Genomic DNA, 15,581 nt, shown 5'->3' on the forward strand with positions numbered 1-15,581 from the left:
TATTTATTTAAAAATCAATTAATTTTAAAAGTCGAAACGATCATAAATTTTCAAGTAAAAAACCAAATGCGTTTGCTTGGAACTGTTTAGGAAGCTAATTGGACCTATCACTCCTTTCAGTTTCACTGAAAGTGGACCTATCACAGCTTTCATTTGATATGTTCTGTTCTTTTTGTTATTAAAAAAGGTCTTTTTTCAAAAAAAAAGACCGACTGATTGCAATCCGAATTCGTTTTGGGTTGTAACGGTCCAAAAATGGCCCAAAAATAGCCCTGCTGTTGTTTATTGTCCATTAGGAACTATTAATTTTTCGAATATTGTAGATATAGATAATTTGTTAGTTGAAAACTCAAAAAAAAAATTCTGCATTTTTGTTAATAAACGAGTAAAGCTACCAAAAAACTGCAAAATTTTAATTACAGAGCACTCTCAGCGGAAGTTGAAGTAGAAATAGCCCCCTTGTGAGTCTAAAAAAGATTGTATTAGTGTTGTTTGGGGGTGTAGTGCCGGCAAATTTTATCAAAGTGGACTAAAGTAGCTTATTTCGTGCAGTTTTTGATGAAAAAGACTGAATTTTGAAATATTTATCCAGAGTTTTTGACCAAAAAAATTAAATCAGAATAATCAACAAGGCTTGTTTGTCCATAAAAATAAAATTAACGACACTATTCTTAAAAATTTTGACAAATTTTAGCAAAAATGACAATAAATTAGGCAAAAATTTTGGAAAATGTGAATAAAACAACGTGATTTCACTCTACTTTTTTCAGAAGTTTAAAACTCGATAACTCCCTGTAAAAAACGAAATTTAAAAAAAAATTTTTTATTACATATTCTACGCTGGACGAGCTTTCTAATGATACCAGTCTCTACTCTCTACGATGAATATATCGATCGGCGAAAATTGACTGAACAAAAAAAACCCATTTGAGTATATAGTTCCTCCCCCCTCAATAGGGGTCGGAACAAAAATAACAAAATTTTTTTGCCTTTTTTTAACTTTTAGGGAATTGATAGAATAATTCATATAGTTTTAATGTAAATTAAGGAAAGTGGGCGTACAAGAAGCGTTACAATTCAGAACTGTAAAAAGCTGATTTTTTTGCCTCAATTTTTCTTCGATAATGAAAAAAACTTAAAAACTTTCTTCATTGAATGAGTCCCATTCAATGAAGTGTTCAATGGTACAGCTTTTTATAAAATCTCTAGAGCTGGGATATCGAGAGCCCAAAACTTATTCTACATAAAAGGCATGTTTCGAACCCCAAAATAAGGTTGATGGTTAGAACAATAAAGTTTGGATGAGTGATTACATTATTTTTGGAATTTAAAATAATGATTGAACTTCGCAGATTTTTCGTGTTTTTTTTAATCTGTATTAATAATTCCCCTAGTTTTATCTCTTAGCCAAAGTTCTGTATAATCGATTCAATGCACTTTAGTTCTGGCACCCCCAATGCGCGACTCAAGTCTGACTGATCAGCGCTGTATTGGGTCGCGCCCCTCTTCCCTGGTGTCATTTCGATTGTTTCAACCGTTTTGATCATGCTGAACAATTTCTGAGCACAATAAGAGAACGATTTTTAAACGCCGACGTCAACTGCTCAATTGCTATTATGTAGGTGCTCTCCTTTTTACAATTCAAAGAACTCGAATTGCATTGGGGCGCTGTCTTTTTTTAAGCTCTATTCACACAATTTCACGATTTTTGAAGTCAAGTTGCAGTGATGATTTTGGACATGATGAAACAGGAAGTAGAGCGAAAAAAGGAGTGGTTTTGCTGCGTAATTTCAGTTGAGTGAGAAAATGGTGTTCGAACAAAAATTCGCTTTCTCTCTAGTTGCTTTTTGTTCAAATGCAACATTTTGACTTTGATTTTGATCAGATTTTTTTCCCTAGCTGGTTTTCCCAATCCTTTCGTAGTCCATTTTACTGCTATTTTTTAGTCAATGAAGAATCTTTGAATTGTAGGTCAGGACTTGTCCTGCTAAGTTTTTATAAATTCGCTTTACGTTTTGATCCCGTTGTTAGTCTTAATTTTTACACTTGACTCGTGAGTTACCTCACTCTTTGTTTCAACTGAGTAGATTTTTAATTCTTTCACGCATTGAATCAGGCAAGGTAGCCAATACGGTCAAAGTCAAAAGAACAAAATCAAAAGAATCAGTATAAACATATAAGGCCCGGCCATTAAGTCATAGTGCATTAGGTTATCAAAGAGTATTAGAGTGATTGATAGGTGGCAATAGTATTATATTAATAGCGTTTAGTTTGGCAGCTGAGTTAAGCACAATTTTAGAATCAAACTGAAACTGTACACCAAAATAGAAAACTTATGAAACTTGGAAAAAAATTCGGTCAATTTCTATCTCTTCTTTTTTCCTTTTCTGTTTCAATCCCGATGTGATCAAGCACGTCAACGGCGGCTATTTTCTGGCAATCTGCTGGCTATATGTTTAATGTATATAACAGAATTTAAACTTGAAGTGAACAGCTTTAACCAGCTATATTAATATACCGAATAGTTAAGGTTGAGAATGTCGCGGGCAAACTGAAAATTAAACGTTTATCATTGTCGTCTGATTCTATTTCAGGAGGTGTTTTTCCGAGAATCAAAATATATTCAACCCTCCAACCCCGACAACTTCATGCGATGCCCCGCTGGCAAAATCTGCACCCAAAGTGTTCTAAAAGGTTCCAGAATTAGCCAGAATGATGTGGGGGGACCACTTTACACTTTGAGTTGTCACGCAGTTCTGGCCGAGTGTCTGTATGGAATTGCAAGTCATTCTGATACAGATTTCATTTTGTCGAGTGAAGGAAACGTGAAGCAATTTTCACACACAAACGTGTTCACAAGTGTAGTAAAATTAAGTGATTGGATAAATTTTTCGATATATGGTTGATTATTACAAGTGTCTATAAGTACCGAATAACTCATCCCATACGATAAGAAAGTGGCTGCGACTTAAAGACTAATTAAAAGCGTTGAGTACCCGGTGTGAGATGGTAAATGTGACTCGCTACAATTATTGTCTGGGATATTGTAACCCTCACAGACTTTAACAGACGGTCGCGCTTTTGCGAATCACAAAAGTGATTAAAATGATCATCTTAAGTCCACAAAGGTGCACTAATTAAGTTCATAGTGTGGGAAATTCTGCCCCATGAACCCCATGAAATGCTGCATCCAATCATATATCTGCAAAATCAAATCATTAACTCACTTCTGAGCAAAATTTATTTGATTTTTTTACTTCGATCCTGTGAATCCTGAATCATTGTAGTGTGATCACTCTTGTTAATTTTTAACGAGTTTGTTCAGGGATATATTCTAAACATTAGTTTTTTCCTTTGTTTAAACTTTGATCAAGTCTTATGGGGAAATTGAATCTTACTCACAATTCGACAAGAGAAATTCAGCGTGGATTAAATTTACGTCTGACAATATTTGCGCAATTTCGTGCAGTCTTCATCGCCTAATCATAGTAGCGCTTTTTTCTATTGTCTGGTCAGAAAGATCATGGTTGTCTTGAACTGCACAATTTTGCACTATTTCGCACACAAGCGCACAAAGTATGGCCTGAGCATCTAATGATATGCTATCTTTATCGGACATCACGGTTGATACGAACTGGCATCACACGGCTGAAACTTCAACAATATCACCTGTTTTCGTCTGATCAAAGTGACAGAGTTTCTAACTGGTACGTTTTCTAGGATAAAGTTGTGAAAAATCTCAAGGTGAGGTAGTTTTGAAACATGAACGAGCTTTATTGAATCATTTCTTAATAGTTTGCACCAATTCGTACAAATTCTAATCATGGTCAATTATTGTCATGGATACGAGGGGTTAATCATGGATAGTTTTGACTGGGTCACACTTTTCATATTTCCAACATCTCACCCCAGGTATGGTTATTCCTTTTCACAATCTATTAAAGTACAATGTGGAAACGAGTTTCAAAAGTGAGTAAGTTTACAAAAACTTTGTTAACTGTAGATGTCAGCAACAAATATTTTTGTACAAATCGAGTTATGTTAGTATTAGAAAACATGCTGCATAAAAAATTGATTAATATTTTGTGTGCCTCATGTTGAATAAAATTCATGTTATTACGACCATTACTTTTGTTTTGTGATCGGATTTCTTTCCACTCGCCACCCTTTCTTGAACCCTTTTTTGTGTCTACACGGATAGATACGATGTTTGTTACTTGAGGAAGCTAAATTTTGGTGGCCCAACTAGATAAAGCTGTAAATTGACTTTATACTAGCTTTATACTATAAGTTGACTTAAAACTAAATTTTTGTTTGTTTTAAATTATATACAAAATGTTTGAATGTTAGGGCTCTAAGAAGGTGAAACAACCCTGAAAGTAGAACAGTTCTAGATTCAACCAAGCGTCTACTGCTTGCATTAAGCTTGCTTGTCTTAAACTTTTGAACTTGGACTTCAATTGTAATGCATTATCTGTTTTCATTCTTGTGGCTCAATTTTCATCTCTGTAGATAAATATACTTTGAACTATAGTTTAGCATTTTGCAAGCTTACTTATCTTATGTGCAATTTACATTTAGTTTTTCTCTCTCAACCTTCTAACAATAAGTTTTTGAGTAGTTAAAGGCTTAAGCGGTGTGTCTCCTTACTATCAAAATATAGTTGACAAAAATAAAAGTCAGTGATTAATGTTTCAGTTTCATTGTCGATTTTATGAAAACGATTACAATTTAAATTGCCAAAACAGCCTCAAGTAAACTTTGAAGAAACAACAACAGTCCACGTAAAACAAAATATTTCTATAACAATAAATAATGTATAGTTTTATCAAAAAATACGCACATCTTTTTGCAGGAGACGAAAATTCAGAAACATGAACTGAATAGGTCGCTGTTTTGATACAAACAGTAAAAAAGGACTGTTTTTGGACAGAACGTTGTTTAGAAAACTTGCCTCCAACAATTTTAATTCTTTGGTGCAGTTTAGAACCAATTGTTTGTTAATGAACGGGAGTTTCGAAAAGGCATTTTAATAAACTTTTGAACATAGGATTTGTTTCTTTGCTCTCAAAATTTTTTATTGATTCATTTCTCGAAAAACAAATGCTAGTGATGGGTCATGATATGAAAAGAGCTGAAAAATTCGGTTTACTTCAAGCAGCATTAGATTAGGAAAACAATTAGAAATTCTGAAAATAAGTGGGAGTTAGGTCAAATTCTGAACAGTGTCATGAGTTGACCTTCAATTGTCTAAAAGATTGAGATATACAACAAGAATTATATTAGTAGATTTGCTTTAATTAGCTTGTGTCTGATTCCGTACGGTAAAGGTACAAAATTAGGAGAAAATAGTCCGACAGACTTTAAAATTTTGATGGGCAAGTTTTTTTGATGTTTAAGTGATATTACATTTCAACAATTATAAAGACGTTTGGGTTTTCAAAGGTTAAATTTTACTACTGACTCCTTTTTAACCACAAAAAACTTAAAGAAGCTGCTTTGGCCTTTCTACGGTACAACATTTGCTGAAAGACCAAAATTGGATGCTCAATGCCCTGCAAAATTTAGTTCCAATTCAAAGTACAGTTTACGACATTTAAAACAACTGATTATTTTAATAAAACCACTACCATCGCTCTTATAAAATCTTGTATTGTTGGACATTTTCTTTCATTTTACCAACAAACCAAAAGGCAGCTCTTCTAAAATGGTGAATAGCTGTTATTTCATCTGCTTTCTCTTCCTCAAAAATTATTTCTTCTTAACCGCAAACAGTTTTTGACAAATTTTGAACAATTTTACAATAATTAAATTAAAGTCCTAAAATAAAAACAAAAGAGTTCAAATTATTGATTCGATTTCTCTGATCTTGTCGCCGACTCTGATATAGTCTTTCGATTTGGGAGGGGTTCGTAGCCATCAAGGATTTACCGATTTTAGTTTCAGTTTATTCACATTTTGTCTGCAATGTTCGCCTTGTCAAGGCTTTCAGCAAATGTTGTTTTCAAAACGTAATGCCAAAATTACTCTCAATTGGTATATGAAAGATAAGTTTAATGAATTTAATGCTTCCTGGAATTCTGATACCTTGCGAGAAGAGTTGCAAAAGTTACGTTAAAAAGTTAAATTATTGCTCAAATGTTTCTGAGCTTTTCAATGTTTGTTCCAACCCTCCAGAAATTGGGAGATGAAAGTTTTATATAAGCTCAGCTGTTTTTTGCCCATGAATATGTTTTCTCGGATACTGATTTTTAACCCATTAAATAAAATTATTCAAAACAGAATTGCTTGCGGAAGGGACATTTTTCTTTTCATATCTCGAAGAAATTTTGTGGCTCAAATGCCCAGTTACCTGTATTTGGTACTTGAAAAAACAGCTGAATAGAGTTAGGCGGAAAAAAAATTAAAAAATTATCTTAATAAGCATTTAACTAAAAAGTTTTTTCTTTTTGGTTTTCATTAAGCTCATTCAATGACTATATGGCCGTTGCACTTTTAGTGACAATAGAAGGATTTTGATCATCTTTAGTTTTCATTGCTCTGCTTTGATCTGTTTTCATCTTTATCGATGGAAAATCTACTTCAAAAGGATACTAAAGGAACTTATTCAAACTATTGTTGGGTGAGAGAGTACAAAAACGATGACTGTGAACAAAACAAAGGTTCCCGAAGAGATTTTATTAGCTGTTTAAATGACCGTAATGCTTAGAAAAATTTTTCCAAACGTGCTCTTCTTGACCACATCAACTTTTGAGAACGAAAGCGGCCGTTTTTCCTCCACTGAAAAAGTGACTGCTCTGACGTGCTACCAGCGGTAGGATTGATTATTTTTACAACTCGTTTGGATTATTATTAGTGATATTTAAATTTTTCAATCTCTATAAGGAACTAGATTTATCACAACGGATTACTTAGCTGAACTGTTTTATTTGGAACACTAAGTTATTGAAGATAAAATAAATTTGCCTGCTTTTGTAAAAATATTACACTTTTCTTACACTTTTACTTTTATCTTGCTTCTAGGCCTATTCATCCGCAGACATAATTTGGTCGCGTCTACCGCATTTTTAGGCAAATCAATCCAGACAGACCAATCTAGTTGAATGAAAAATGAACATGGTTATTGTTAGAAGATGTAGATTGGTTGTGATCTGACAATGAGACTCAAACTCTACGAAAATGTCATCAATGGTCATCAGATTTGAGTCACACTTTAACTAGGCAGCTTGTAAGGACGAACTTCATCCCTTCACTGTTTTTCAAGATGACTGATCATATACGATCTCCTCAATCTATGTACTCCCTGTTACATGCTGGACTTCACTGCCAATTTTGAGTTTATGACTTCCGGATTGGTAATCCATTTATAGATAAATTCAATATTGTCTTATGTTGATATGGAAAAGTAATTTCTCAAAATTCAATATTCGTCTAATGCAAATCTCCCCCACGTTTTCCATGGTGAACAAAAATTGGGCCGTGTTCTAGCTATATATATATATATATATATATATATATATATATATATATATATATATATATATATATATATATTTCTGATTCCAGAAATATAACTAGTTGGTTAGTTTACTCTGCGGCGACTAAGTAAGCAGTTAAGACAACGGGTCACAATAATCTCCGATTGGTTAAGTAAAAGAAGATGGAGGCCTAAGCTATCTGACTAATATCTCTTCATATCCAATCTATATAATCTATCCATTTAAACTAAATAATAGATCTAATATATCTACCCTATCTGTCTAATCTGAATTCTCTATTTAATCTATCTAATCTGTCTATCTAATCTATCTACCTTATCTATCTAATAAATCTAACCTATCTTCTATTTTATTTAATCAATCTAATCTATATAATGTGCCTTATCTGTCTGATCTATCTAATCTATTTAATTCATATAGTCTATCTAATCTATCTATCTAACCGATCTGACTAATTTATGTATCTAATCAATCTTTCTAATCTATCTATATAATCTATCTATATAATCTATCTATATAATCTACCCAGATAATATATCTAATAAATCTAATGATTTTATCTAATAAATCTATTCTATCTAACTTAGAAACTGCTTATCGGCTACGCAAAAACTAGACCTATATGGAGAACAATTACTGAGTAGGAAAAAAATTTCAAAAAAAATCCGAAAAACACTTCAAAAATTGTGTTAAAAAAATTCAAATTGCCATATGTAACCAAACAACCAGAAGCGAGAACAAATTTTATTTTCATCCTTGGTTTTTCTCTCGAAAATCAATGTTTCGCTTAAAAATTTTTTTGATTTTAAAAGTCAAGCTGTGATGACAGATAATTAATCATGTTCTGAGCTTGCTATTTTTCCAGTCGATTCGTGATGTCTGCTGCTGATCTTCATAAACGGTTAGATTGATAAATATTAAAAAAGTTCTTGTTACCAAATAATGTTTTCAAAAATTTTTCAGCTTTGTTTTATAACAAGAAGTTGTTGCATTCCCGACTACTCTTCACTCTATGAAAGGTATAAATACCACAATTTTACTTAATGTTTCTTTTGTTTCATCATTAATTAATTAAACAAAAAATTTCAAGGTTTCTTTTTCAAAGGCCATCTTTTTTGTTTAATTCGTCCTTTTTTTGTTAACAGAGTTCTCCACGGAGGCATTCGGCGAATGAAGACCTCATGACTTGAGGAGCAAGGCAGGGAAAAAAACTCGAACTGCAACTCTTTGCAGCCTGAAACTTGGCTGAAATTTATTGTAAATCTTCATAAATTTATAATTTTATAAATTTTTTACAAATTAATTCTCGGTTTCAATGTCTAACATTGTTCTCAGAAGACAAACAGGTTTAGTCAAAAAAAGTATTTACGAGCATTTATGTAGTCGAGAGAAACCATTTAAAACCATTTTACGACATTTTAAAACAATTTCTTTGATGCCACTTAAATCGATTTAAAAGTATTTAAAAGATTATAGGGACAAATCTTGGTTATATTAAATCAAATTTCTTCTGGAGAATTTTGTGCATCAAAATCTCTTTAAATACTTTGTTTTGTATTTTTTCTCAATGCGGGGGAGAAAGAGTAAGATGAGTGAAATTAGCCAATCAGACACTTCTTGTCCAAAAAAGGTGAGTCAAATATTTCGTTCAACAAAACCTGATCAGACAAGTTTACCATTGATCTTACCAATATTTAATTTTTATTTAGAGTTGATCTTACATCCCGGGCCGAGGTGTCAGCGCTAAAAAAGTAAGATTGGTGGTAAATGCGGCTTGAGCGTAGATGTTACATAATTTTGCGTGGAGTTCAGCGTTTATTTCACATAATTTTGAATTAAAATTACCGTAATTCTTATATAGTTTTGCGTTAAAATAGTAGATGTTACATAATTTTGCGTTGGGTTTAGCGTTGATCGTATATAATTTTGCGTTGAATTTAGTGTTGATTTCACATAACTCATAAAGAATGAGGATCGTAAAGGCACTAAGGTACGGTGGCTTAGTGGTAGATGTGGCGACATGAACGCAGGAGGGCAGTGGTTCGAGTCTCAAAAGCGACTCTAAGCGTTGATTGTATGTAAGATCTACGCTTAAAAACGCAAATTTATGTTCGATCTATGCTCATAACCGCACAATTCAACGCATTCACCGCAAAATTATGTACGAAAATTGCCGTGAAACTACGGATTTGTCAACACTTGTTACCGCTTATCTTACATAATTTTGCAAAAATTCCTCGGACCGAGATTGAAACCACTAATGGCGCATTCTCAATTGGGGAAAATGGGGCTCAATTGCTCAATGGCGCATGCTGAAATGCGTTGCAGTATCGAAAATTGCAAAAGGGCAATAGTTATAGCTTTATTATTTTTGATTAAATAGATGCTTAAGTTCTTTCTACTTTTCTTTCAGTTTTTTCCTTAACTAGTTCGCACAATTGGTTCCAATTCTATCCAAGTGGTATAAATTTCTCCTCGATTGCATAAACTGGCATCCCAACCCAAATTGTCCCGGGAGTTGACACGTGCAGCAGAGATCCAAAAATTGGACTTTTGAATGCTGGATGCATCCGGTAGCTTCTGAAGCAAAGTTAATCTCACCTTTACAATATAGATAATCAGGTTATAAATAAAACCGGCTTTGAATCCGCGGGACAGAAAGTAACCCGCGGAACCCGCCGTAATTGCCTCAATGTCCGCAGTGGCTCCTCGTCTTTCCGGAAGGTTCCAGTTTTCGGATCCACTTTGGTAACTGCACATCTGTGGCACAAACGAACCCGGTCCAGGGTTACTTCCTCGGCAATTGAAAATTTCCCCCAATTATCCTCACAGAAGGGAAACTGATCCAGATTGCATCGAAGGACAATGTTAGATTTCCATGAGTCAATTTGGACTTCTGGGCGACCTTTGACCTTCAGTTTGGAGTTGAGGTCATTGTGTGAGACGCTAGTTATCATCATAATCGGGGCACTGTCGTTGAAAATGACCCGCATGTCATCTGGGGAATATTTTCCCACTTTGGGGTCTGAAACAAACAAAATGTGGCCAAAAATAACAAACTGCAACCTGAACAAATTTTTGGCTGTATCATTGTTCGGACACAACCGGATAATGCTTACTCAAACTCACTGCATTTCGATTGTTCGTTACGTTTCCCTCAGTTTCAGCCCAGGCTAAGGCCTTGACTTATGAAGAAGACCGTGATCGAGTCAATTTTCTCGGCAGCTGTCTGGGATGGTCTGATCAGAGGTCTCCATGGTCTGACACCTCAACCTGGGCGTCTTTCTTGGCTTCTTTCAGATTCCCGTGCGTTTTTGTGCAAGGGACAACCTCATTTTTACTGTTGCTGCTGTGCTCAGAAGGAAAATGAGAGGTGCAGCTAGAAGATTGTATTGGGTTCCTTTCTTCTTCTGCAGAAGGTTGCTGGAGAAAGTGGCAAGCCCAATTCGTAGTTGATTTTCCAAAGGTCCGCAAAGACGGACCTTGATTTTTTCAGAGTCCTCCTTTTATCCTATTTTTCCATATGCCTAAGTTTAGCCACTCAATAGCATTGATGCCAGAACCTAGCTACTTTTCTTTTGGCAATACGTAAGACATAAGCATGAACAAGGAAATATCATCCCTCTCCACAGCATCCTTTCCTATTTCGTTCATGCATACAAACTTTAATCAGAACCCATATTTCCAGTGATTACTTTCTAATAAATTGCACATATGTGTTTCTACTAAATGAGAGGAATGAAATCGCTACTTGATTAAAAATGGTAATATAATTTTATGCTGCTATCAACCACCTGAGCCTCACTTCACTGCTGATTCTTGTTACTAAATTTACCTTAATGCAGTTTGTATTCAGGATTTGTTTATATGTTTTTTTGTGGTGGATCTTGAATCAAATCCTAGTGGAGGGGGATTCGATATTAGGCGAACACTAAATTAGGCAAACACTTTTTTGTAGCTATTCAGCAGTAAAAATTTTATCTAAAGTTTTGTTGGCGTTAGGGGAATAGCAATTAAAACACTTAGGGACGGCACTTCAAAATCCACTGGACGCTATAAAGAACTCAGGTGTTCCTTACAAGTTTTCCTTGCATGAAAATGATTTAAAAAGCACATTTGAAATATTTCAGTTTTGCAAATTATATTTGCCCTCCGATAACATTCCTGCAAAGCTATTTTTCAAATAGCGGAGGAAGGAGCCGAAAACATAATAAAGATGTTCAATTCTTTGTTCTAAATAGTTTACAGTTATGGGACGAAAGAAGGCTCGGCCAAAATGTTGCCATAAATTCTGGACGGACACAAAATTAAGTGTTAAAATTGAGTGTATAAAAAAGTGTGAAAATTGTGATCATTTTTGGAAACTATCATCATGCAGAGACGATTGTTAGGGGCACTTGAGTACTCTACAGCGTCACGTGGATTTTGAAGTGCGGTTTATAAGTGATTTATTTTCTGTTCCCCTAATGTTCACAAAAAGGTTGCCTAATAGCTACAAAAAATGAGTACGACTAATCAAGTGTTCACCTAATATCTAACGCACATAATGGAGATTATCAGCTACGCAAGAATTCCGCAAGATCATTGGGTCAGTAAAGAAAGCAGAAATTAAAACACAATTTTAGATTGCATATTAATATACTTAGTTCCTATATGTTAGTGAATTAATCTTGTTGCAACTTATTCCCATAGACAAGCGAATAGCTTTTAACTTAGGCATATTTCTTTTGCTATCAGCATTTGAGGCTATGTAACAACTATTTTTGCCCCGAATTGCAGTACGACTATTTTTCTATCCTACAATTACCCCAAATTCGTCAACCATTCTAATTATTCTACTCTATTGAGTTAACCTTTGGCAGGATTTCTGACACTCAAGTCTCTGTCGGTCTGCTCATGTCTGCGAGTAATCGCACTGACAAGGAAGACGTCATCTCTCTTCAGAAACTGTCTGAACCATCTGTTCACACTTTCATCACACTTTGTTCCCATCATCTCTGATTTCCACATTTCCACTTCTAACTTTTCACTGAAACAGAAGAAAGACATTATTGCTCAAAATACTCAACAGGTGTTAGTGAAGCGAGATGAGCTGTTCTTTGTCACAGCTCTGGATTTGATAGAGACTGCCCAGGTTTAGATCGAGACCCAAAATGAGCTATGATCAGACTATGCAGACTGAAATGAGCTCTGATCAGACTTTCCAGACCGAAGTTACCTCTGATCAGACCTTCCAGACCAAAATGATCTCTGATCAGACTTTCCAGACCAAAATGTTCTCTGATCAGACCGAACCCAGACCACTGTCCAGACTATAGTGCGCTTATGATCAGACCCAAATTCAGACCATTGTCCAGACTATAAACAGACTATGATCAGACCATCTTCAGACCATGGTCCAGACTCAATTTCAGACCATTGCCCAGACCTTAATCAGACTATGATCAGACTATCTTCAGACCATGGTCCAGACTCAATTTCAAACCATTGCCCAGACCTTAATCAGACTATGATCAGACTCAAGTGCAATCAAACTAGTCTGATCAGAGAAAGATTTTAATTATGAACAAATTTCTTAATTTTGCTATAATATATTCATTTCATGAAAACTGATGTTTGCAGTATTAAAATCATCTAAGGAAAAACCAATGCTGAAAATATTGCTAATGAAAACGAAACCTAACTGTTGAAAAAAAATTTTATTTACAATACCCCTTAATTCATATTTCTGACTCAGTGGATGAACTTAGACAGCTTTCCACAAGAAACGTCGTGGTATTCGTTTAACCAAAATTGCCTCTTGAGGGGACCGGCATTTGAAATCAGCTGGACTCCTTGATTCTGATAAGAGTCATCGGACTTTAGATGAGTCTCTGATCGGAACGCTGCTTTATTGTTGCCTTTTGGCAGAGCCAACTTCCCTCAATAAAAAGAAAACAAAAAAATTGAAAAATTAATGCACGCGAAATCAGACGTTCCAGACCAAATTGACCTCTGATCAGACCGAACCCAGACCATGGTCCAGACTATAAAGACTGTGATCAGACCTTCCAGACCGAATTGACCTCTGATCAGACCGAACCCAGACCATGGTCCAGACTATAAAGACTGTGATCAGACCGAATTGACCTCTGATCAGACCGAACCCAGACCATGGTCCAGACTATAAAGACTGTGATCAGACCTTCCAGACCGAATTCACCTCTGATCAGACCGAACCCAGACCATGGTCCTGACTATAAAGACTATGATCAGACCGTCCAGACCGAATTGACATCTGATCAGACCGAAATCAGACCATGGTCCAGACTATTGTGCGCTCGAACCGCTTTCCAGACCCTGTAATTTTGGTCTGGGAACACAGGGGTGTGCGCTCGATTGGGTCTGATCATAGCTCAATTTGGGTCTGGACCAAAACCTGGGTGGTCATTGATGTCATTTGGGTGCTGTATCTGGTTAATAGCACATTGTCGGATATTGACTATCAGAGCTGATGTTGACCAATTCATGACTTTTTTTAATCAGATTGTATATCGTGCATATTATTTTCACCGAATAACTATATGAAACCAAGATTTTCGGAGTCAAAAGTTTATTCTAACCCTGCAAAAAATGAAGACCGTAAACGTCTCACTCTCCTATCATACCCAAAAACAGGAAAGGTCAACGCCATGAAAGTTTAGAGAACGGGAAAGCATTGTATTTGTATGTGTGTGCGGTGGCGGGTGGGGGGGGGGTTATATAAAATGTTGAAATGTAGAGGAAAATTTTCCCGGTATTAACTGACTTGGTTGGCTCTGGAAACTGGACGACAATATCTTCCATTCCAGCAACTGACAATTTCACTTTTGCAAAACTGTCAAATGGCTCAACATCAATCAATGCCAATTTGGGCACAGTTCTCATTGTGATGAACTCGAACTTCTCTTTCGAATTGCGACAAGAACCCAAAACGAAACACCTGTCTCTCAGGTCTCCACATTTGAGCCCAAATTGGGTCACGTGCACTTGGGGGCACTTTTCTGATTGGCCAATTTTGAATCCTTTGAGCCCTTTGATTGGATAGATTGATATTTGTTCAATGTCTCCCACGTGATGCAACGATTCTCGATTTCTTTTGTTCCAGACTGAAAATTGAAGAATTTCTATCGTTTTTTACAATTACCGAGAATTTGTTGAAAATGTAATTTTTTTTGACACAGGTTAAACAGAAGTAAAAATAGGGCAAAAATACAGGATAAAAATACGTGAAACAAAAAAATAATTTATTTCTTTATTGTTCTCGCATTTTTTGGAACTTATGCAGCCAAAATTGCAACACTTTTCCATCAAAATTGACTTCAGGTGGAGTACAAAGAATTTCAAATACATTTAGCAATGAATCAGTAGTTAGTCTGAGGGTTAAACTTTTTAGTCTTTTTCTCCGAATAAATACCAATTTCACCATTTTTACTTCTTTTTACGAAATACGACACCCTTTGTTCAGAAAACAAACTTTCAGGTTTTTTTTTCATAAAGCGCCGAGTTCTAAAAGTTTTAAGAGCTTGCTTTTTCTTATTTTTCGTATTGCAACCAGACGTTTGACAGATAACAAGTGGTCTCTATTAATACGTATCATACTCTTTTTAAACTTCGATGGTATGTTGCTAGCTATCCTAATGACTTTTTATTTTTTTGAGATATGAATGCAAATTCTTCAATTGTGCTGTAAATTGTTTTTATGTTTGTCTCTTTCTCTAGATTCGGTTATGGGAAAGTTTGCACTTGTTGCGTTTTATTTTTGGTCTGCTATATAATATTTTGAAAAGGTAAAAAAGATGGAAAAAATATACTATCACTAATTTGTGTGCAATTGTTTTTCCGTAATATTACAGTTACACAGAGCATAGTAACAATGTGAAACAGCGCTGCTTAATGTTGTTTCTCAGTCCGTGTTTGTAATGTGGCCAGATTATGATCATGTCACTTTTTACATTGATCAGACAAAATATCATAAAAAAGTAGCTGTCTGAACACAACCTGAACAGGGCAAATTCCAATTATTGCTTTTCTATGTTTAGAGTGATTAACAGTATGCCATTA

The 15,581-nt window shown here is 35.1% G+C and overlaps 2 protein-coding genes across 5 annotated transcripts in view; one reads left to right on the forward strand and one right to left on the reverse strand.

Annotated features, from left to right (window-relative positions):
* Nucleotides 1-3,404, forward strand: part of LOC142353961 (chymotrypsin-like protease CTRL-1) — a 66,693-nt gene extending 63,289 nt beyond the window's left edge. For all 4 annotated transcript variants that reach the window (XM_075406197.1, XM_075406196.1, XM_075406194.1 and 1 more), the window contains one exon: nucleotides 2,595-3,404. In XM_075406197.1, the coding sequence (XP_075262312.1) occupies nucleotides 2,595-2,906 (312 nt within the window). In that variant the 3' untranslated portion in view covers nucleotides 2,907-3,404. The remainder of the gene's footprint in view (nucleotides 1-2,594) is intronic.
* Nucleotides 3,405-9,836: 6,432 nt separating this feature from the next.
* The window catches only part of LOC142353884 (mitochondrial amidoxime-reducing component 1-like), a 14,120-nt gene continuing 8,375 nt past the window's right edge, over nucleotides 9,837-15,581 (reverse strand). Inside the window, exons 2-5 of the mRNA XM_075406114.1 lie at nucleotides 14,287-14,626; nucleotides 12,353-12,528; nucleotides 10,188-10,524; nucleotides 9,837-10,079 (exon numbers count right to left, since the gene is read on the reverse strand). Coding sequence (XP_075262229.1) covers nucleotides 9,950-10,079; nucleotides 10,188-10,524; nucleotides 12,353-12,528; nucleotides 14,287-14,626 — 983 coding nt within the window. The 3' untranslated portion in view covers nucleotides 9,837-9,949. The remainder of the gene's footprint in view (nucleotides 10,080-10,187; nucleotides 10,525-12,352; nucleotides 12,529-14,286; nucleotides 14,627-15,581) is intronic.

The sequence above is a fragment of the Convolutriloba macropyga genome, chromosome 15 (assembly GCF_964194025.1).
Source record: "Convolutriloba macropyga chromosome 15, txConMacr16.3, whole genome shotgun sequence".
NCBI classification, from domain to species: domain Eukaryota; kingdom Metazoa; phylum Xenacoelomorpha; order Acoela; family Convolutidae; genus Convolutriloba; species Convolutriloba macropyga.